The sequence below is a fragment of the Mus caroli genome, chromosome 13 (genome assembly GCF_900094665.2).
Source record: "Mus caroli chromosome 13, CAROLI_EIJ_v1.1, whole genome shotgun sequence".
Lineage (NCBI taxonomy): Eukaryota > Metazoa > Chordata > Mammalia > Rodentia > Muridae > Mus > Mus caroli.
Genome location: NC_034582.1, coordinates 54,825,801 through 54,849,793, shown reverse-complemented (window position 1 = coordinate 54,849,793; position 23,993 = coordinate 54,825,801). Strand labels below are relative to the sequence as shown.

Below are 23,993 nucleotides of genomic sequence, written 5' to 3'. Positions count from 1 at the left end.
TTTTGGCTACTTGTCTATTGCTGTAATAACATCATGATCCAGACCATTTTAGAAGATAGTTTATATGGGGCATGGAGATTGTTACAGCAGGTAGGCAGGCAGGCAGGCATGGCGCTGGAGCGCTGACTGAGAGATCATGGGGACACAGTCATTAGGCAGAGCACTAACTGGAAATGGTGTGGACTTTTGAAACCTCAAAGCTCACCTCCTTCAATAAGGCCACACCGCTTAATATTTCCCAAACAGTTCTACCAACTGGGGACCAAGTATTCTACTCTTTTAGCCTATGGGGACTGTTCTCATGCAAACCATGACAGCTGTCTCTTCTCCAGTGTGTGTTTTTGCCTGTGGTTGTAACTGTACATGTTTGGAGTCTTCAGTTCTCGTTTTCAGGCCTGTATTTATGCCTGTTTCACACTGCATTTGTTTCCATAGATCTGTGCCTCCAGCTTTGCTTTTCTGCTAAGGATTGGCTTGTCTGTTCAGAGTCATTTTGTGTTTCCATATGAATTTTAGGGTTGATCTTGTTTCTCTGAAGACTGGGAGTGCATTGAGCCTGTAGATTACACTTGGTGTTGTGTTCACTCACACAGTGTGGACTCTGTCAGCCGTAACATAGATGTCCATGCATCTCACAGTGTAGACTCTGTCAGCTTTGACATGGACGTCCACCCATCTCCCCGTGTCTTCTTTCACTTTTTCAAGGTCTCACAAATGTTCATGTAGAGGCGTTCATCTCCTTGGTCAGGTTTGTTCCCAGGCATTTATTTATTGGGGTTGTTTCCTTCTGATTCTCTGGGCAAATTCTTCATTGACACTCGGATCTGCTGCTGACTCCTGTGCTGGCTTTGTGTGCATTGACTTTGTGACAGCCATAAGTCAGAAGAGGTTTCTAGTATGCTTTGGGATCCTACAAGTACTGGGGAGTGTTTCTGGTTTTTACTTTTGTAAATAGGAACATTTTGACTTCTTTTCCTACTCGTGTGCTGTTTCTCCTTTTTTATTGTTTCCACTAAAGCCCTGAGCACTGTTGGAGAGTGGGCACCCTTGCCTTGTTCCAGATTTGGGAGGAAATGCTCTCCGTCCGTCTCCCCTGTTTAGTGTAATCTTGATTGCAGGCTTGTTTTATGTAGCCTAATGGTGTTGCTATTCCTAGTTTCTGTAGACTCTTTGTGAAAGGAGTTTGGGCTGCTGAAGGCTCTGTCTGTGCAGTTTCTGTCCCCAAGTCATCTATGTGTTGTATGACGCTTACTCACTCGTGTGCATCTAGCCAACCTGCACAGGGCGAGACCAGCTCATTCATGATGGCTGATCATAACGTGGTCTTGAATTTGTTTTGTAAGGGCTTTATTGACCATTTTTGCAAGTGTGCTAATCTGGGAAACTCCTCCAGGAGTTGGTACCTGTTTGTCATGCCATGGCCTGTTTTGGTGTGGTGGTGGTGCTGGGTTTCCAGGACGACGTTGGATCTATGCTGCCCTTTGTTTTAGAAGATTGTATGAGTTCTTCTGTAAAGGTTTGGTTGAATCGGCAGTGAACTATCCAGTCTATGTTGCGATATATCTTTTAAATTACTATTTCATTCTGTTTAAGTTGTTTGTGTCTTCTCAGTGTAATTTTGCTAGGTCATATGTGTCACAGAATGTGTCCATTTCTTCTAGGTTTTCTAGCTTGAATAGGATTCTTTTTTCATTGGAATGGACAGTGTTGTCTGTCTTCCATCTCTTTTGACCCTGCCAGCTGCTCTCCCTCTGTCTTGGTGGGCTGAGGGCATTTACATCTAAGGCTATTAATGAGATATTTTATTAGTTGCTGTAATTTTGCTGTCTTTCCCCCGGTTGTTTGGATTAATATTTCTTCTGTACTCTTCTGGCGTGTGGAGCTGGCTGGTTACTGTGGAAATAAGACTTCCTCATCTCTCCTGCCATGTAGTGCCCTCTTCTGTGTTCTCATGATTGCGGCACTGTCTTTTTCCTCTGTATAGTGTTCTCTTGTGTCGTCTTGGTGGTCATGAGCTGCTTTAGTTTGTGCTTGTTACAAACATCTTTATTTGCCCCTCACTTTAACAAAGGTAGCTTTTCTGCATAGAGCAGTCTTGCTTGGCAGTCGCTTTCAGGGTTTCAAATGTCCCGCAGGGTTGCTGGTGAGATGGGCTGTTCTTCCAGCGTTTCTGTCTGTGAAGTGAGCAGATACTTTCCTTGCTGCTCTTACCATTGTGACTGCACTGCATTGTCAGTGATTGACTATAGTAAGTATTGGGGAAGTTCTCTGCTCAGGAGTCTTTGGGACTCCAAATGTCTCCTGTGTTTGAAAGTTGATTTCCCAAAGTTTGGGGATTTTCCACTCTGATTGCATTGGAAAGATTCTTTATGCCTGGGTGTTTGTGTCCGCTCCTTCCATCCCCTGCAGACCTAGTGCCATGATCATGTGTACCCAATTTTGATGAGTTGAGCTCATACTGATCTTTGTCCTGTTGTAGCTTGAACATAGCTTTGCCCTCCATCCTCCACACCCCCTTACTTGTCATCTTCCTTTTGCCTTCTTGTAAGCCTTGCCCTTCTATGTTCATGGCTTGTTGTGGGTGAGTCACTGAGCCTTTCATTTTTAACATAGCATTTTCCCTAAATCTCAGTTTTCTGGCTGACTTTCTCAGGCATGTTGCTGGTTTTCTCAGTGGTCTGGCTCACTGTCCTCTGTGTGGCTGGCGTTCTTCTCTGGGTAACAAGCTGAACTTACCTGGTGTTGGTGCCCTCTTTTATGCCTGTGTTCACCTTACTAGCAGTTGGAATCTTCGATCGACATTCTGTGTATTCCAGTATCTTTGAACTCAGGCATGCAGGAGCTGTGATTTTTTTGAGGAGTCCTGTTGCAGGTGTTTTCTAGACGGGTTTCTCTGTTGCACTTGGAGATCTGTTGGTTTGGATGTATCTTCTGGTTTCCAGGGTGGGGATCCTTTATTGAGCATTTTACCCTTGAAGGCTAAATCTCACCCATGGAGACAAAAGCCAGTTGCCATCTTGGTAACAACATACAGTAAGAAATTATTTAGTATAAGTGTGGAAATAGTAAATGAATGGAATAGGAGGAGACAGGTGGGCAAAGAGGTTAAAGACAAGAAATAGGCTGAGAGTAGAAATTAGCAAGAGATTAGAAAGATAAAGGAAACAGGAGGGGGCTTCTCAATTACAGGAGATTTAAAAATCAAAAGTAGATAAGTATAAGAAGCAATAGGAAATACAGAGTTGAAGTCAGTGCTGCAGAGTATAGGGAAAGGATGGCAGAGGAGAGTGGGGAGAAGCCAGACGGGAGGGCCCATGGATGGGGATCAGCAGTGAAACAGTTAAAGGTAGTGGACTGTGTGCGTGCCATTCCTGTGTACATACAGTGAAGTGTGTGCATGCCATTCCTGGGTACATACAGTGAATGTGTGTGTGTTGCTCCTGGGTACATATAGTGGAGTATGTGAGTGTTGCTGCTCCTGGGTACATAGAAGGGCAAGGCTTACAAGAAGGCAAAAGGAAGATGACAGGAGTAAGAATTGCTGCTTTTGGAGCCACTTGTGCCTGTGTTCTTACAAACTGCAGACTGCCAGGTCCGTGAGTAGAAGCAGAAGTTGAACAGTACACGCCTGTCTTTTCATGTGGTTTTCGCTGCTGTTGCGTCTGTATTAGATGAATGCTGGCCCCTAGAGCTATCCTCGCTGTGGCAGTGTTCCTTCTTGTTGAACCAGGGGCCGCTGCTCGCAACATTTAGCTTTGCATCTGCGGAAGGGAAGGCTCTCAGCCTGCTGAGGCTTCCAAATCCTGTTGGTTTTTGGGGGGTGGGAGGCGATGGTGGTGGCTGTTTTAGTTCAGGAGTATCTTTTAAATGCCTCAGGAATGTGTGGATCAGTCACAGCACTGGGACCTGTGCCCTCAGACTTTGAGGACTTCTGAGTACTACCCACGCTGCCAAGGGCTGCTGCTGTAGCCAGGAAGTACTCCCTGGAACGTCTCCAACTTTCTATCACTGAGCAGCACAGCCTGGCTGCACTTGCTGTCCCGGGACTCAGAGCTATCAAATGCCAGGTTATTCTCAGTTGATGCTGTGCTTCTGGGCACTGACTGTGCTGCCCTCTCTCCTTGTGTATGCACTTGCCAGTCTGCTCCTGGCCTCTGCTGCCTGCTGCCTGTCCCCTTCAGCCATCCATTCTCCCTCCTGTCCACACATCTTCTCTGCTTCCTCACTTGTGGCTAGTTGTTGGTCTCAGGTCCAGGGGTAGCTTAGTTTTAAAAGTCAGATTTGGCCTTAGGAGGCTTTAGCTGCTACCCTCTGGATCTCATGTTGTGACATGTGATTTCTAGGCACCACTGACCTGTTTGACAAAGGAATCAGCATCTTACAAAACCCATGACTAGAGTTGAGGGTTGAGGGCCATGGGCATACCCCAAGGGCAGGACACTTCTGCGCCCTCAGCCTGCCAGGGACCGTTTCCTGACTGAGTCTTTCTCTGCCTTCTGCTTCTCACCTTTCTTCCTGGTCTTTCCAGTGCCCTTCCCCTCACATACTTTGTAGATTTCCAGAGGCATCTCTGTGGGATGCTGTCTCTGTCTCTTATGGGCTCACACATAGGTAGCCTCTAGTCTTAATCTTCCTGGAATCCTGTGATTTAGTACCTTATATGTTATTTTCTGATTATAAAAGCCAGCTGTTAATTTCAAAATCTTTTCTGTTATCTTTTATAATGACTATAGTGTTAAGTTAATGATTTATTCCTGTTGCTTAGAATTTGTATGAACATTTTACTTTTTATTTATGAGTATTAATGGTAGGTCCTGTTCTTCAGGCTTTAACCTACTGTGTGGCCAGCAGAAAGGCGGCAGTGGTATGTTGCCTATTTCACCCCAGAGTATGTATGTTCCTGTGAGACTCAAGCCCAGGGTACAGCGCAGACACAGCCAGGCTGCTGTGGCACTGCCACGGGGCTTCACACAGTGTCTGTCCTCACCAGTTTTGATTAGAATGCTCCTCTTTCTGTATCAGTGTCTGAGCTATCTAATAGTGCATTCCAGAGAGGGAGAGGGGGAGTAGAATTAGCATGTTGGTTTTCATTTCTAAAGGTGATGCTCTTAAGAGTTTATTTAAAAGTTTTGTGAATTTTTCCTCATGAAAGCATTTTCATGTTCGTTTACATTAGTTAAATATTTTAACAGCCGTTTGAGGGTGTAATGACTGTGTCTGTACAGCTGAGGTAGGATCACATTCATTGTAAGTGTTGAGTAGGAGATAAAGAATTGTAGCGTTCCCGGGTTAAGCGACACCTTGAGGATTTATCAATTCGAGCATTAACTATAAATCCTTCCCCAAGTGGGGTTTTATTTCTTATTAAATTGATGGGTCTTTTAAATGAAATGACTAAAAGAGACAGCTCAGTTGGCTTGATATTAACTGCATTTATTTGGTAATATATGAATGTGAAGATTCAAAATTTTATTTTGGCAACTGAGGTTTGTTTTAATTTATCCTAAAGTTACTAAAGTACAAACTACAGCAAAGCATTCTTTTACAACCTTGAGTGCGAAAACCCATAACTGCTTATGGGAAAAATTATTTTAGACATGGAGTAAAACCAAATGATTTAGAACTCAAGTGTGCGGCTGCCTTCACTCAGCTTGCTGACTGTGTGTGTGAACATGCTGGGCCAGAGTGTGTCTTCTGAGATGTGCTATATGTAGGCCCAAGACTTTAATTGTTCAAACATCTGATCTCTTTAAGGTTTATTGTGATTACCATGGCCATTCTCGAAAAAAGAATGTATTCATGTACGGCTGCAGCATCAAAGAGACGGTGTGGCACACCCATGACAACGCGGCTTCCTGTGATATTGTGGAAGACATGGGATACAGGGTAATTACTGCACTTAGCTCACGGGCATTTGAATTTGCAGTGCATGTAAGCCATACAAAACGTTAGTCCATGCGACTTGGTCAGACGTGACATTTACATCTTCCCGTCTCTGTCTCAGAGCTTTAGCTTCAAGGTTTGCTTTCATGTTGACCTTTGCTCTCTGTCTGGATGTGGTTTTGTGTTTGGGATTAGGCATGTAACTTTCTTTTGCCCATGGATACCAGTTGTGTGTGTGTGTACTCTGTGTTCCGTGAGCTGGGGTGGGGTGGGGTTTCAGTCCCTGCAGGCAGTTGACTTTCGTTCTCTGGGCCACATCACTTTAATTATCATGAATTCTGACAACTTTTCTCTTATTCCTTAAAAACTTTTTACTGGGTAGGTTTTTGTTGTTTGTGGATCTTTTGTTTTTCTGTTCTGTCTCTCTCCCTTGTGCATTCTAGGGTATTCATTTGTAGATTACTGTTGAGGTTTGAATCAGTGTTGAATCTAAATTAAATCTGAGAATGCTTAAGAGCATTTGTATCCATGACCTTTGTTTGTCTATTTGGTTGTGTCTTATTTTCTTAATAAAATTTCTTTACATAGGTGGGATATTTTATTAGTTTTAGCCCTAATACTTCTGAATCTAATTGCAGTTGGGATTAAGAATTTTTCCCTCACATGTCTGCTGGCTCCAAGTAGATGATTGGTTGCCTGTAGGAAATTACTAATTCTCTCAGGAGAGATTGCTGTAAGTTTTATGATCCTTCTAAAAAGGGTTACATATTAAAATGCATATTCCCTCTTAGCTCTAAGTGAATGTGAAGTAAGATGGGGCTAGATACTGAAAGTATCCAATATCTGCCTCATAAATTACCTGTCCAGGAGGCTACTGGGCAATAATGTTTTAAAAATATTTTTGAAAGATTTATGCGTGGTCGTTGTACCTGCAGCTGTGTCTGTGCACCGTCTGTGTGCAGTGCCTGCAGAGGCCGAGAAGGAGGACAGCAGAAGCCCTGCAACTGGAGGTCCAGACAACTGGGAGCTGCTGGATGGGTTCTGGGAACTAAAGCCAGGTCCTCCGAAAGCACGGGAAGTGCTCTTAACTGTTGAGCTGTCTCTCCAGCCCCTGGACGATTGTCTAGGACTTCATATTCTGAAGGAGAAGGCAGCATAAGGAAATGAATCCAAGAGAACTGCCTGTACTACCAGTGAAGGGAAGCTGCAGAATACATGCTGTCTGATGTATCAGCGTGCAGCGAGCAGCGAGCAGCGAGCTGTCAGTCATGGCCTGCAGATGGCTCAGTTATATTAGAGTAGGCCACATTAAGTAAATGTGTCCGTGCAACTCAGGGGTAGAGGTGAAATAGGGAATACTTACTTTAGAACTTTGGAAACAGTGTTTGAAAGTGACTAGCAAGAGGCTGCAGAGGAGTATGGGCAGGGCCTTTCCATGTGCTAGTATCAAATGCCAAGACAGCGGCCCTTTACTGTAATGTCCCCTCATTTTAATATCCCTTTACTATGAAAATATTTTGGTATTGTGAGACTTCTTAGTCACTTAAGCTGAATGCAGATTTCATATTCACACTATATTTCTTCTGTTTAACTTAGGAATTATTATAATTTTATTTATCTGTATATGTGTGTGTGTACCTGTGAGAGTTTATGCGTGTCTAAAGTGCCAGTAGATGCTAGAAGAAGCTACTGGGTCTCTGGAAAACCCTGAGTTGCACGGACACATTTACTTAATGTGGCCTACTCTAATATAACTGAGCCATCTGCAGGCCATGACTGACGACGGCTCGCTGTACGCTGCACGCTGATACATCAGACAGCATGTATTCTGCAGCTTCCCTTCACTGGTAGTACAGGCAGTTTCTCTTGGATTCATTTCCTTATGCTGCCTTCTTCTTCAGAATATGAAGTCCTGAGACAATCTTCCTGGGACTGGAGAGACAGCTCATAGCCTATTATGAGCCCCCATGCAGGTGCCGAGACCAAGCACAAGTTCTGCAGAGGCAGGACACACTCTTAACCATGGGGCCACTTCTCCACCCTCCTTTCACTGCATAGCAACTTGATGTCTGTTGACCATCTTTTCAAGTAATCATACTTAAGTTTATCTTCATTATTTTTATCGGTTTAACAAAACGCTGTGCATCTTAGTTTTACCGTATCAGAACGTCTACCTGTATTTGTTGAGTAGTCTCTTGTTGGTGGTCATTTGAATAGTGTTGCCAAACTCTCCACAATATAGGTGAAGCCAGTTGATGCTCAAAATGCCATGAGTGGTGCAGCTGTCTTTGCATACCCTCTGTCTGTCCTGCTGCATCTCTGTGTGTGCACACCTTCTGTCTGTCCTGCTGCATCTCTGTGTGCACACTCTGTCTGTCCTGCTGCATCTCTGTGTGTGCACACCCTCTGTCAGTCCTGCTGCATCTCTGTGTGCACATTCTCTCAGTCCTGCTGCATCTCTGTGTGCACACCCTCTGTCAGTCCTGCTGCATCTCTGTGTGCACACTCTCTCAGTCCTGCTGCATCTCTGTGTGCACACCCTCTGTCTGTCCTGCAGCATCTCTGTGTGTGCACACCCTCCGTCTGTCCTGCTGCATCTCTGTGTGCACACTCTCTCAGTCCTGCTGCATCTCTGTGTGTACACTCTGTCAGTCCTGCTGCATCTCTGTGTGTGCACACCCTGTCAGTCCTGCTGCATCTCTGTGTGTGCACACCCTCTGTCTGTCCTGCTGCATCTCTGTGTGCACACCCTCTGTCAGTCCTGCTGCATCTCTGTGTGCACACTCAGTCCTGCTGCATCTCTGTGTGTGCACACCCTCTGTCTGTCCTGCTGCATCTTTGTGTGTGCACACCCTCTGTCTGTCCTGCTGCATCTCTGTGTGTGCACACCCTCCATCTGTCCTGCTGCATCTCTTTGTGTGCACACTCTGTCAGTCCTGCTGCATCTCTGTGTGCACACTCTCTCAGTCCTGCTGCATCTCTGTGTGTACACCCTCTGTCTGTCCTGCAGCATCTCTGTGTGTGCACACCCTCTGTCTGTCCTGCTGCATCTCTGTGTGCACACTCTTTCAGTCCTGCTGCATCTCTTGTGTGCACACCCTCTTTCCTGCAGCATCTCTGTGTGTGCACACCCCCCGTCTGTCCTGAGGAAACAGCCTGGTCCTGTTAACTCCTGTAGTGACAGAAGTGAGTGTGTTTCCATGTTTACTCACTACACTGTCCTCTGGAAATGCTATTGTTTATGTTTCTGGCCCTTATACTGTTCATCAGTTATTACTGTTTTAAAAATAAGAACTCATATGCATAACAGATTTTCTATTTTTTTCTGTTTTGAACTATTTAAAACTGTTGTTGTTGTTTTTCTCTTTTTGATGGCACTGGGTTAGAACTCAGGGCCTCTTGCATGATAAACAGGTGCTGGACTCCTGAACTGCATCCTCAGCCCTGTTGAGTTTTAAAGTTGCTTCTATGTTTAAGTCAACCAATGAAGAGCAGCTCCAGGTCATTGTCCCTGATGAGCAGCTGAGCCAGTGTTGTTGATGATCATCTGTCCTGTCTAGGAGTTGTTCTGCTTTGGTTCTGCTCCTGAACCCTCTTTGCAGAGTGCAGTGTGTTTCCTGCATTCTGTCCTTGTCTGGGTCACAGCAGATATATGGGCCACATTTAGGCCACATTGGCATCTGTGGGATTGGTTCTCCAGACATAGACTTTTTTGTCTGTGTGTGACAGTTTTTCAGGGTTTGTTCACATGTTTATATTTTCAGGTAAACTTGAGAATAATTTTAAGTTAGAAAAACATTGTTCCTGCTTTGGTTATGATTTCATTGCTTGTGCTAGCTCTGCCTGTCTTCTGTCTGTCAATCTAGAGGTCATTGACATTTCATGTTAAATCAGCTAGCCTTTCCTGGGCTAATTTGTTTTTAAATTTGAAGCATGTTTTTCTTCATATTTTATGTGCTTGTATATTATTTGCTTTGTGTAACTCTGTATGTGTGTGTCTGTGTGTGAGTTTGTACTTGTGCATGTGTGTTCCCATGGGAACCAGCAGAGAGTGTAGGGTCCTCTGGCACTCCACTTAACTGACAACAGCCAATGTGGGTCTAGGACGTGAACTCCGGGCTCCTGCATGAGCAGCAGGCACTCCTAGCAGCAAAGCCATCTCTTTAGCTGCCTTCTTTATCTTTGTAACCAGGCTTTTTGTAAATGCTTATAAATACTTTGTACATTGCTTAAAGCAGTGTTTCGATTAATAACCTCTGGCTTACTATTTTATTTTTACAGACTTTGCCTAAGATACTGAGCCACATTGCTCCGGCATTTTGCATGAGCAGTTGTAGCTTTGTGGTCGAAAAATCTAAAGAATCCACAGCTCGGGTTGTTGTGTGGCGGGAAATTGGAGTTCAGAGGAGCTACACCATGGAGAGTACTTTATGTGGCTGCGATCAGGGTAGATACAAGGTAAACCCTGGGGGTGTTTATCTGTTCAAACTTAGAGTGTTTGTGAGTGTGTGCTCTTGAGTGCAATGCCAAGGAGGCTCTAGAGCTGCACTGCCCCTCAGTTGTCAGCTGTGCCATGTAAGTGCAGGGAACAGAACACTGCCCTCTGCAAGAGCACAGAGCGCTCGTAAGCACAGAGCCCTCTCTTCAGCCACAGGAGTTTAGCTGTAAAGACACCTGATGATTCCTCTGGGATGTGCTCTCCTGACTTTGAAGTAGTCCTTAAATGTGCATCTTTCTTACTGAGCTGGACGCATAACATAAGTAGCAGGATTGAATGCCACGGAGTTACCAGTGAGGTTTCCGGTGGGAGTGAGGGATGCATGCCCGTGTTTGTATGTATGTGGGGCATCTCCTTCCATTATAGTACTTCTCAGCCTTCCTAATGCTGCAGCCTTTTAATAGAGTTCCTTGTGTTGTATGACCCCCAACCATAAATTATTTTGTTGCTACTTTATAACTATAGCTTTGCTACTGTTGTGAATCATAATGTATGGGTCAGGAGTCATCCTGGAGTCTGTTCTTGCTCTGCTCTGATGTCATTCGCACCTACAGCTTTGATGGTGTAAGGCCTTCAGTTGTTTTAGTGGTTCATTTTTGTATCTGGAAAATAAATGATAACCCATGTAGTTCACAATCAATATTTGTGGTTTTATGGTGACATTTAATGTCTGATGACCTTATGGTGCATACTTGAGAAGCAGTTTAAGGGGCCGGAGTTGAATGGACACAGGCTGAGGTGCTCTCATCTCTTTCCTCACTGGAGTGCTGTGCATGAGTGTCTGAGGTACTGTTCAGAGATGCAGAGTTCCGACTCTGAATGCTTGTGCATCAGCACTGACACATGGGCAAGAGGGATTTAGTCAGAAAACTCCAAGCTCACTCATTTTATCCCCTGAGATTGTCGGTGAAAAGGGACTTGCGTCATAGTGAGTAGGAGTAGGGGTTTCACTACACATTCAGGAGTGAGTCTTCCTCAGAAGCCAGAACCGAACCTGCGCTTCAGGATGCTCTGCGAGAGCCAGGGATTGTAGTGCATAGCATGTGTGTGTGAGGAAGGCCAGTTAGGGGTACATGGCAAGACCCTGTCTAGAAACAAACACCACCAGAGAACAGCAGAGAGTTACTGTCCTTTAGGCCAGCCTATTATTATCCAGAGTCACTCATGTCACCAGGACCTTCCCAGTGTCCCTACCGCCATAGCTGTGTCTTACTCTTGTAAATGTCATTATTATTTCCTTGGCTAGGACTGTAATACGCTGCATCCGAGGACAGCAAAGGTTCTGAGAGTCTGTGTTTTACTTTATTTCTAGGGTTTACAGATTGGGACTCGAGAATTGGAAGAGATGGGAGCAAAATTTTGTGTTGGTTTATTGCGTTTGAAACGACTGACTTCTTCATTGGAATATAATCTGCCCTCCAACCTGCTTGACTTTGAAAATGACTTAATTGAATCAAGCTGTAAAGTGACTAGGTGGGACACTCTTCTTTTCTTTCTTTCTCTTTTCCTTAGGTGCTTTCTGTTAGTAAGACCTCATGCACATAGTCACAGGCGGGGACAGCGCTCCTGAGAGCGAAGAGCACATTTACAGTTAGTGTGCGTAGGGTTACCTGCCTAATACTTGTTTCTAATTGTAGTGTCTGATGCTCAAATAGCACTGGAAAGAGAGAACCTTCTGCTTTCAACCTTAGTAACTGTAATAATTTACTTTTAACCAAAAACACAAAAACTAGCAGTGTTGAAATAGTACATTTAGATATCTAAATTAAGAAGACTTGGAATTATGTTTTTATTTCAAAAGACATTTTGTTTTGTTGCAGTATACATACATCAGATGGCTTTTCAGTAACCTGATTATATATTGGAAACAGTTGAATTTAGCATGTTTGACAATTTATTCCTTCAAATGTGTGCTAAATAGTATTTTCTTTTAAAATACATTGTGCATGACATTTGAACCATTTGTCTGTTTAAACATTGTAGTGTTAGATTCCTTAGTTATTCTGCCAGACTTGGCATTCTGTTTTGTGGAGTGTCAGTGAAGAATAGTCCTGTGTTTTGGCCCTTGATGACTTGAGTTGTTGGGTGTCAGTTTGTTGCTGTGTTAACTTAGCAGCATTCTGTGCTGTGGATCATGGCGGCAGGTTCCACACTGTGAGACAGACACTGGGGCTCTGTGGATGTGGTGTTCACTGGCAGCCAAACCACAGTGCAGGCAAATGTAGAGGTCACAGTGATGCTCTTGGACAGGCGGGATGGCCAGTGGGGAAAGCGGTTGTCTGCAAGCCTGAACAGCCTGTGTGCAGCTCCTAGAGCTGTGCTCAGGGTAGCTGAGAGGCTCCTGAGCTCCTCTGACCTCCATGTGCTCAGTGCTGATCAGTGTGGACTGGGGTCAGCTTCCTTGAAGGTCAGACATGGACTTGAACTCAGTGTTACTTACCACAGTCCATGAAAGGAGGTTGCTGGGCTCACTCAGACAGTGCAGTGGACCAGCCTTGGTTATTAGTGATCTACACATGGTGGCCACTAGCCCTTCCCTCCAGCAGGCTCTGACTCTCAAAAGGAAGAAGGAAATATTTTGAAAAGTGTCTGTTCAGAAGAATTGTACTGCTGAGTGCTGCCATACCACAGTTAGCATCTAAAATTGCATTTCATTCTGTTTTCTTTTCTAAGTCTGTTTGCTTTATTTTGGTATCTTGGGGAGATCATGCGGTCTCAGACTTTCTTGAAGTACAGGTTGAGCATATCTTATTCTCACTGCTATGTCTGTAAAAGTGCCCAGCAGTCTGCAGTTGAGATGGGGTGGTTTTGCTGTGGATTTTCACCGTTCTTTTCTTCTGTTTATTGAGTTAAACTATTAAATAATCAGCCGCTTCTTTACCCAGGCCACCATTCTTCTCTCTGGCCCAGTTTTTCCCCAAGCTTCTGACTTCTTTCCTTTGACTCTCGTACCCTAACTCTTGTGTGGTTTGCAGGTCATCAGTCTGAGTTTGCCTCCGTCTCTGAGTGAACGTAGATCATTCTTGTTAGGCAGGAGCGCCAGGGGTGCCGAGCAAGCGGCATTGGTCATTGGGCATCTGACTCCGAGTTTCAGAACCTTTCCACTGGTCACCTGTTAAGATGTTTCCTAAGGTTCCCCATTGCAAATGTAGTTTTCCTCTGTTAGTAATTGAGTTTTTCATTGGGATTGCTTTACAGCTATGCCTGTGTCCTCTTTCTCATCAAACTTCTAACTTAACATTTTAAAAATATGTGTGTGTTAGACGAGTAATTTAAAGTTTAGTTGGACTTTAATTACAGCTGCCATTAGTTTGTCTTGGGCTCAGAATTATGTTGCCCCCTCCCTACTCTTGCATGCTTCTGTGCATGCACACTCTTCTCTGCCCTCCCCCACTCTTGCATGCTTCTCTGCATGCACTCTTCTTGAGCCTCCCCGCCCCCCAGTAGCAGGACCTAAGGCCAGTCTTTGTGTGTAGTTTTTCATGAGGTTGGAATTGGCCAGTTTCCAGGCTGAGCTGATGACTTGTGGTTTAAAGTAACATCTGTATGGATGTTTAGTACTAGTTCTACATATCACTTCTTTGTCATCACTGTTCTTAAGTTCTCTTAGGCAAAACTCTGTATTCAGGTGTTTGCATAGGTGGATACCCATATATACGTGTGCACATACACAGACACAATTTAAATGCCATCAGAATCACCTGGAATCTAATGTACAGCTTATTTGAGCTCCCTCTCTCTGCCTGCCTTTTCCTCCTTATGTTCCAATACCTCCTGGGGGAAGAATTCTTGTGATGTCGGTGCCTGGCTGTATTGCTTTTCCCTGTTCATTGTGTTCTGTTGATGAGCCCTTAGATTTAGTGCCAATTGTAAGTCCTGGTAGACAGTGCTGTGGTCACCCTGTGGTAAGGGCAGAGGATGTGCAGAGGTTATTTCAGGGAGCTCCTAGGTGTTGCAAGAATCAGTTACATTTGTGAGGTTATACACTAGTTACAAGGCCTGTGGAAGACCTATTAAAACAGCTGTTAAAACCCCAGGCTGGGTAGATCCTCAGTTGGTGAAGTCCTTTCTCGGCAAGCCCGAGGCCTGAGTCCAGGTTTCCAGTGCTCACACAGAGCCAGGCTTGCTGGCATGTGCCTGTAACCCCAATGTGGGCAACAGAGAGAGGATACTGGAAGCTAGCTCATGTGGCCGTCCAGCCTAGCTCAGTCAGTGTAGTTGAGAAAGACACATGGCATACAACTGTACACACCGGCATGCACGTCTGCATACATACATTATTATATGTGTGCACACATATTGAATGCACGCTTTGAGGCAATTAAAATGGCCTACAATCATTTAGGCATATTGTTAAGTTTTAGGCTAGGGGTTGGCAGAAGATAGTTAGCTAGGGTTTCTGTTGCTGTGAAGAGACACCATGAACAAATCAACTCTTATAAAGGCAAACTTTAATTGAGGCTGGCTTACAGTTTCAGAGCTTCAGTCCATCATCATCATGGTGTGCAGTGTGCAGGCAGGCATGGCGCTAGAGAGGAGCTGAGAGTTCCATCTTGATCCCAAGGCAGCCAGGAGAAGGTTCCTTTTTGCAGACAGCTAGGATGAGGGTCTCATTCCACACTGGGTGGACTCTGAGCTCAGGAGGAGACCTCTAAAACCCACCTCACAGTGACACACTTTCTCCAGGAAGGCCACACCACCTCCAGTAAGGCCACACCTCCTAATATTAGTACTTTCCATGTACCAAGCATATTCAAACCACCATAATAAGTGAAGATTGGTAAAGAAATGACAGCTAGGGCTGGAGAGACGGCTCAGTGGTTAAGAGCACTGACTGCTCTTCCAGAGGTTCTGAGTTCAAATCCCAGCAACCACATGGTGGCTCACAACCATTTGTAATGAGATCTGACGCCCTCTTCTGGTACAGCTACAATGTACTTAGATATAATAATAAAATAAATCTTTAGAAGGAAGAGAAGAAGAAAAGGAGGGGGAGGAAGAAGAAGAAGAGAAGGAGGAGGAGGAGGAGGAGGAGGAGGAGGAAGAATGCTAGCTAAACATAAAGAAACACTAATTTGGGTCCAGTGGATCTTGGTGCTGAAAGAAAAAAGACTTATTAAAGGAAAAGTGTTTTCTATGCTGGTAACCAGGCCCTCGAAGAAGAGGAAGTGGTAATTGTGTTTTGAAGTGTAAGAATTGCTGACACTGTGAAGGGACCTAGAGCCCAGACCTCAGAGCATGGAGTTGTTCTAATGCAGCTGACAGTGAGCAGGGCGTGGTCTGGAGCTGCTCAGCGCTTTATTTTGAGATTGTATTGTAAGTGTGGTTCTCACTGGCCATGAAATGCCTGCTTAAGGCTCTTACTGGAAGCATTCCTTCTACTTTGAATTGCCCTCTGTCTGCAGCAGCTACACCACCCCTTGGCTGCTCCCCAGTCTCAGCTCTGTGGGGTTCTACTTAGGATGTGAATCTGTTTGCAGACATAACTGTGTGCTTTATAAGCTGGTCTGTTGTCTTCATACAATGATACACGCATTCTGTTCCATTTAGTGAGTTACTGACAGCGTTGGGGAGTTTTAGTTTTAGTGTCTCACACCTGGTATTGTGAGCTATTTCCTGTTTGTCACTTCCTCATCTCGGAGATGATCTTTTGTTATTCCAGTTTTGTCTCTGCATAATCTTGTTCTATTTTCTTTTGTTATTCTTTCATTGGTACCCTAGAGGTTTATCAGTGCATAATGGACTCCTGGTTTATTACCATGTAATGTAAATTGCTGTCTGCTTCCTCATAGACTATGAGTGCTGAGACTGTAGGGCACATTCATTTTATAACCTTCCTACTTTTTTACTGTTGTGACAGATTTTAATGGAACTGCTCGTACTTGAAGTTATAGCTGCTTTAGTCATCCACTACTCATTAGGACTCACTCCTTAATTCTTCAGTGGTCCCTACCCCCATCCCTGGCCTTTGCTCCCTATTGAGAGAAGGTTTCTTTCTCTAGCACAGGCTGGACTCAAACTCATGGCAGCCCTTCTGAGTACTGCCTTACAGTGTGCACCCAGCTGGGCTTGTCTGTTGAGTCCCATGTTAGGATCATATAGTGCTTTGTTAAACTGTGCATACTATGTTGGTGTGTGTTGTGTGTGCACACATGTGCACACTCACTAGTGCCTGTGAATGCTTGTATGTGTGTCTGTACCTATGCCTGTATGTCTTGTGTATGCCTGTGTGTATGTGCCTGTGTGTGCCTGTGAGTGTGTATGTGTCTGTCTGTATGTGCATATCTATGTGTATCTGTTTGTGTGTGCATGTTTATGTGCCTCTGTGTGTCTGCTGTAAGCAGATTATTTTATTTACCACATTTGCTCACTTTGCTCCTTCTGTTGAGAAGTCATGGGCCAGGGTCATGTGTATACTCTTGGGTTCTCTTGTTTGAGGATCTTAGCGGTTTTGCTGTGAGTTTGAGGGTTGCTGTTCCTTGTTTCTCCCATGTGAGGTTTGCAGCTCTCATAAGTCTGTACGTTGAGTCTCTCATTGACTTTGGAAGGTGTACAACCATTAGCTTTTTGTGCATTGCTTCTATCGTGTGCTCTGCTCTTGTGCAGGGTTAGCTTGCAGGATACTTAATCTTTGTTTCTGGTCCTTCTTTCTCTCTCTGTTGAAGCCTGAAAGTATCTACTTATTTCTGCTCCCATCTCTTCTCAGCGCCAACCTATGTGAGTTTTAGACCTAATCCTGAGCTCTAGTGTCCGTTGTATGGTTTGAGTCTAGATTTAATGTGATTTTTTTTTTTTTTTAGATAGAAATCAGATGCTGAGATTCCCCATCTTGTCATCTATTTTGGGTCACAGTTTTGTTAGAGTTCCCATGTGGTAACTAATACACTAGAGCTGTTTCTCTTGGGTTTTTCTCTAGTTGTGTGACAGCTAGGTGTCAGGTATAAAGATGAGAGGGTCTGTTGTTCTTGACTTCAAGGAGTACAAGTTGGCTTGAGATAACATTACAAAATATATGAAGGTTGTTTTGCTGACTCCTGGTTTGCCCCTCCAGACTTTGAGAGGAGCAGCCCACCAGGGGTCACTGTGGACACCTCAGGATCCCCCTCTTCTCTTTGGCACCTTGAAACCAGCAAAGCATTTCTGTGGCTTCCTTGTCCCTCTGTGTGGGGTGCTGCTGTGTGGCTTTTTAGCCCCTTGCACTGTGTCACTTAAGTTTGTCAAATATGTCTGGGAACACTGCTGAATGCTGAGGTCACCTCTCTGCAACTCCCTTTTTCAGGACACGTGGCAGCTCTGAACTCCAGCTTTTCCCTGCAGTCCTTTGAACTTGCTGGCGCTCTGAGGACTCCTGCCCCTGGCAGCTGCCTGCCTTGCCCTGCCTCCCACTGGACTTGGCCCCGCACTTCCCCTTGCTGAGCTTGCTTTGTATCCTTTCACTGCAATGAGCCATGAGTGTGAGCTCTGCTGTGCGCACTCCCCTCAGCCCACTGCTCAGGGGCTTTTGGGGTGCCCTGTTTGCCCATTGGAGTTTCTGTTATGTTTGGTTATCACAGAAGTGGAGTGATTTGCTGAGACTAATCGGAGCTAGATCGTATTGTACAATTGTAGCTCAGAACTGCCCAAGGTCATGGTTTGATGGTTCTGACCGAAGGTCTCTAAACCCCACAGTCTCCATTGCACCTGATGTCCTCTGAGTGCACAAGTGACACTCACTCTGCTTGCAGTGTTGTGCCTCCGTGAGGACGCAATGACAGTGACCTGGCCATCGGTACTCTCCTGGGAGGACTGGCTCAGGGCCATTTAATAGCTACAGCTTCACGCCTCTTGCCGCCAGTCAGACATTAGCAATTCCTTTCTCTTTTTCCAAATAGATATTCTTTGGTTAGCTGTATTGTATAGTAGCTTAGCCTACCTCCTCTTCTGTGTGTGCATGTGCTTGCATGTGCTTGCATGTAAGTCTCTATACAATAGTGATTTCAGAACGACACACAAGTATTCCTATGAAAGGAAAGGTGGTTTTGAGTATGTGAAGTGATATCTGTGACGGCTCTTCCTAAGTTATAAAGTACACAGAGCACATACGGAATCTCAATAAAAGAAAATGAATTGCTGTGATTGGCCTTGTGCCCAAAACCCTTTCCAGTAAAGCGGAATAGTGGGGTGGGGTGAGAGGAACACTCACGGTCCTGGTAGCCTGCTTGCTTTCTGTTGAGAGGCGCTGGCTGCTCAGTGGGAACTGAGGTGGAGTGTTGGCAATATCGAGCAGAAGGGTTAGGATACCCTGGCAGGCAGACAGACAACAGCACAGCAGGCTCTGCTCCCTGCCACATGGCCAGAGACAGGCCAGAGAGTGGGGCCTCTGAAGAGAAGAGTCTGGGCCCTATGGAAATGGGGGCCTCTATTCATGACTGTTGTGAATGGAAGTAGGAAGTGGTCTCAGCACAAGCCCCAGCTAGACTCTTGATTCTCAGGAAGGAAGTAGCTGTTTCAGTAAGGTGTCTGTTGGTGTCTGAGAGGGGAGGCTGCTGTAGGTGGGATGCTAGCATCATATTCTTACATTCATTCGGAGTTTGGCCAGCATTTACTGAGGCAGCTGAGAAGTGTTGCTAGGTCTTTTTGGGGCCACAGGAGGTATTTAGCTAGGCAGGCCACATTCTTGACCTTTGGTATTGAGAAAACAGGCATGGAGTCAGATGGAATGTTTATGCAGGGCACAGAGGAAGCGTGCAGAGAGGAAACACATGCCAAGGTGTCTGAGAGAGCTGAGGGTGAGGCCAAGCTGCACTTTTGAAAGAAACATGAGCCACTGGGGGACGGGGAGAAAGTGAGAAATACACCTTGTGTGGAGAAAACAAGTGTGGTCAGAACTTGTCACGGAACACGTGGGGTTTGACATGGTCTGGAGACTGGCTGCCTTTCTTCTGGAGAATTCTGAGTTGAGTGACTTTCTGAATGGATGGAGTTCAGAATACAGAAGAAGAGATTTAGTGGGGAAAACCATGTGTTCCCAACATGCGGTATTTGTGGTATGGGTGAGTTAGCCATGTGATGTCTCTGGCAAGTCCATGTGTATACAAGAGGCTCTTGGGAAGCCAGACTCTGTGTTTGCGTTTGGAAGAGATGAGTGCACATTAAAATGGGTGAGCGCATTCAGAGGGCATGTGCAGAGGGAGAGCTGGGACCAGGAGCATCTTGGTGGGTGAGCATGTTGAGGCACAGGAGCGCATGCTCACCACTGAGCAGCCACAGGGAGAAGAGAAGCGGGCCAGAGGTGGCCAGTGAAATAATGGCAGTGTGATTCATACTGCAAGGGCTAGCTGTGTGCAGAATGGAGGGTTGTGTACCTTTCCTCCCTCCCTCTCTCCCTCCCTCCCCCATGCCTTGTTCATAGACATCTCTGTTCTCTGCTTTCTCACCTGTGTGTGCCTTCCCTGGCACACTCAGTCCTGATAATGTCCCACTGTGAGCATTGGTGGCCCTGCCCCAGTGTGAGAAGGAAGGACTCCAGAGGCTGAGCCCAGGAGAGGATTCTCAGGAACCACCGAGGGCTACGGGTGTTGCCCGAGCGCTGTGGCCTCGTTTCCTACCCTTTCTGTTCTCTTAACAGAGCAGGTGACGCTGTCACTGTGAGCAGTTAGTGGTGAATATACCAGGCTTGTTCATGACAAATGGAGGTGCGACCCACGACCTGCGAGGACTGAGATTGCTTCTGCTGCAGCCTTGCCTGCCTCTCGCTGTGCCATGCCACAGCTTGCCCTTTCGATCTAAGGCTCCCAAGTTCTTGCTGTCTTATAGGCTGCATGGCCTTACACAAGCACCCCTCTAGTTCAGTCTCTCATTGGGGTACAGCTTTAAGAAGGCTGCCCTTCAAACCTTTTCTGAAGTTCCAGTTGATGAGCTTGGGAATCTGCCTTCACACACACATCCTTATTCTGAGCCGAGGCTCCTTCAAACAACCTGGATCGCTCTGGCCACTTTTCTTCCAGTTTCTTAAACCGGCTGCTTTAGCTCCTGAGCACCGTCCCCTGTCCACGCGCCTCTGCCCTCACCTCCCTGCGGCTCCTGTCCTCTGCCCTCCAGCCTTGTCTGCTAGCACTGCCAAGCGTCTCTCCTGTCCTCACATCTGCAACCAGAACTAAGCAGGCTGGTGCCCACAGGGTGTCTGCTTTCCTCTGTGTCTCACCCTCTTAGGAGTCACTTGGTTCTCTCGGGAGAATGTGATTAAACACTGAAGTCGAGGGAATGGCTTACTACATTTCAAAAGAAAAAAGATAGTAACAGTTATTTCCAAAACAATCAATCTTGTTTAACAGTCTTTCTGCCCAGTAAGACCTAGCTATCAGATTAATAACTACTTACTTAAATTTCATGGTAAAGATTGGGATTTGTCCTTGTAAATGTTAGGTCTGTTAAGTCTTGCTCATTTTCTAAGCCAGTCAGTATCTTTATCTGGACTATAAAATGAGGTGTATGCTCTGAACTTCTAAGAGAAAGTCAATTGTGTCAGAGGAAAATGGCTCGCAGCCCCTCTCCCCGCAAAGAGAAAGCTCACTGGAGGAATAAAGTGCTTCTCAGATGAGGTCCACCTTCTTCTCTCAGAACTGTAACTGAGGAGCCAGCGCTGGCCTAGGATTTGTCCCAGCTGTGGGTTCTTCCATCTCCAGAGCTGACTGACCTGTGTTTCTCCTTATTTGAACAGATGTTTTTCTCTTTTGTCTGATTTTATTGCTATTAGTTGCTTCATCTCTGAGAAATCTTTTTGTAGAAGTGGCCTATAAGCCAACATACATATGAAATTCAGGGTGGTTTGCTCAGGGCTTCAGTGTGTGACTTGTTCCTTCAGTGTCTGCATGGTGTGAGTGTGTCAGTTCCCACCCATTGAGAGCAGGAGTGGAGGAGCGTTCTCACCTCATACACCGCGTGAAGGAAAGCTTACAGGTACTTGGAGCCTTACCAAGCACTCACCCGCTATCCCAGTGGGAAACAGTCCCACGAGGCGGGTGTAGACTACTCATCCTGCTTCACTCTCACTCCGGATCCACGGACACTGTGGGGATGTGACTGTGACCATCTCACAGCAGCTAATCACTCTGTAGACTTAACTGGTTCTAACTCGTTCCTCCACCATGCTGGGTGGGTACCACAGCTTCTCACACAGCCCATTGGAATTACCTGTTGCCTAATTTACAGGGATTAAAATAGAACTTTAAAATGAATTCTAAGTGTGTGTGCTGATGAAATCCTTGAAATAACCATTAAGAGAATCCATTTCCCTTCTGCTAATGGTGCACACTTGCAGGATCACTAAAGAGTACCATTTCAGCCCCTACTATGGAAGCAGGCATCTTTCAACCATTAGAACCCTCTCACCTTGTCTACTCGGACAGAAGTTCCAAGTTCCCTATTGCTGAAGCAGGCAGCTTTCAACTGTTAGAACCCTCTCACCTTGTCCACTCGGACAGAAGTTCCAAGTTAGGACAAACCGCTGTGTTACTGAGGTTGGCATATGTGAGGTGGTGCATCGAAGCCTTGGCTCTCAGGAAGCCGTGTGCTCTGTGTTACTGAGGTCAAGGTTGGTGTGTGAGGTGGTGTGTCAGCCTTGCTCTCACGAACCCTTGTGTGTTCTGTGCTTTGGCTGCAGCCCCACCACTTACGTTTTGGATGAAGATGAGCCTCGGTTCCTTGAAGAAGTTGATTACAGTGCAGAAAGCAATGATGAGTTAGATGTTGAATTAGCGGAGAACACAGGTGATTATGAGCCTTCTGCCCAAGAAGAAGCCCTTTCTGACTCTGAGGTATCAAGAACACACCTGATTTGAACTTTCTGCCATCTTTGTTAATTGCCAAGAAGAAATGAAATGTCTTGGTTTTCATTATGTAGGAAGTTTGAGAGGGACAAGCATTTAGACAGCTGACTCAAAGAAGACAAAAAGGAACTTGGGCCTATTTGGTTTCAAGACAATAAATATATTATTAATTAATGATATAATTGGCATTTGTTTTATTTTAGATATTCAATGTTCTTTATATAGCATTGAATTATCAAATGATAGATTTACTTTAAAAAAAAAAGAACCCAAGAATCATTGCATGAATTTTTATCTCCTGTGGCACTGCATCAAGTAGATAAATTCAAAGTGTGTCCGAATACAAAATCTAAATTATAGAGTTGTTGAAAATCACTATATCTGTACATGGATTTCTGCAGATGTGTCTGTGTGGAGGTGGGTAGTTACTGAAGATAACTGTACATGGATTTCTGCAGATGTGTCTGTGTGGAGGTGGTAGTTACTGAAGATAACTAACTGCCCATCAGAAGCATGTGAACTGTGTATTGTGGCTAAACTAATCCATAATTTGCCTCGAATCCATCCCATTCTACATTTATCAAGTTAAATAAAAACTATATCAGATTCTGCATTTATCTTGTCATCTTTTTAACCAGCTCAGGGTTTTTAGTGTGTAGAACTTCTAAAACCCCCAATCTGAGCATGATAAGCACTTAGCTTCCTAGTGTTAAGGTTGGGATGGTATAGGATGCCTGTACCCCCTCAGGCTGCCCCTTTCTCAGCTGTGCACACTTGTGCACACACTGAGAGACCCTCATTACCAGAACATGAGCACTGACCGTTGCTCTCACACACTGGTTTGATTGGCACCTCACGAGCTAACTGCTCCTGGGCTTAGGAGGGGCTATGTTAAAGCATGCAGTACTAGCGGGAGCCTTAGGTGACCCCAGGTGATTCAAACTGTTTCTTGCAGTGACACTTTGCAGAAGGTTGGCTATCTTGTGGCAAGGGTAACTGTCATCACTAAACAAAGCAAACTCTAGATGCTTGGGACTAGATGCTTGCTTTAAGAGATGTTTTTGCTGTTACAAACCAAGACCACACGCTAGCCAGCACTCGGTGCTTCGCTGCTCTGTGTCTCCTTGTTTATTCCTAAATTAGTCACTTCTAAACCCTTCAAAACGGAAAACATTATTAAAGTAGATTTTGAATTTATACATTTTCCAAATCAATACTTTTTAAAGTACCATATTTAAGATAATACATGTTCTCTTTAGTGTCTTAGGAGCCATTTTTAAAGTATATTTTAAAACCCATGGGCTTTACCTTCTTCAGGAATTCAAAAATGTTTGAAACGCTTGCTGTGTGCAGCGCCCCAGCCACAGTGGTGAGGCCTGGTGTGGACAGTGGACCCAGGAATTCTCCTGCCTTCAGAGCTTTGAACCTGCTACCTCTAGTCCTGTCTGACTGGTGGCAGTATGCAGCATGCCTACCTAGAGCACACACACACACACACACACACACACACACACTGCTGCCCGAGTGGTCCACGTGGAGCCTGAGAGCCTGTGTTACTACAGATTCCAGGGAGCTGTGATGCAGGCCCACAGGGACACTCACAGTGTCGTCCATGTGCTCTTTCAGCATCACACTTTGCTAAGCGCTGTGTGTGTGACCTGCGAGCTGGGGATGGGCACCAGGGAGAGACTCTGGGCTGAATGCTTTGTAGGAGAAGGGAACTGGATGCATAGAGGCCAGCGGAGACCAGAGTGTCACCTAGACACTGACCTGAGAGCTAGCCTCATGTCCCACCACAAATGAGA

The 23,993-nt window shown here is 45.3% G+C and overlaps 1 protein-coding gene across 8 annotated transcripts in view; it reads left to right on the top strand.

The window, feature by feature from the left end:
* Window positions 1–22,801, top strand: part of Agtpbp1 (ATP/GTP binding protein 1) — a 113,065-nt gene extending 90,264 nt beyond the window's left edge. For 4 of the 8 annotated variants that reach the window (XM_029485021.1, XM_021179861.2, XM_021179858.2 and 1 more), the window contains 4 exons: window positions 5,755–5,886; window positions 10,165–10,341; window positions 11,694–11,854; window positions 22,023–22,367. In XM_029485021.1, the coding sequence (XP_029340881.1) occupies window positions 5,755–5,886; window positions 10,165–10,341; window positions 11,694–11,854; window positions 22,023–22,200 (648 nt within the window). In that variant the 3' untranslated portion in view covers window positions 22,201–22,367. Of the gene's footprint in view, window positions 1–5,754; window positions 5,887–10,164; window positions 10,342–11,693; window positions 11,855–17,660; window positions 18,502–22,022 lie in introns of those variants that run through there. The other 4 variants (XM_021179857.2, XM_029485022.1, XM_021179860.2 and 1 more) reach the window with 4 other exon arrangements.
* The last annotated feature ends 1,192 nt before the right edge of the window (window positions 22,802–23,993 follow it).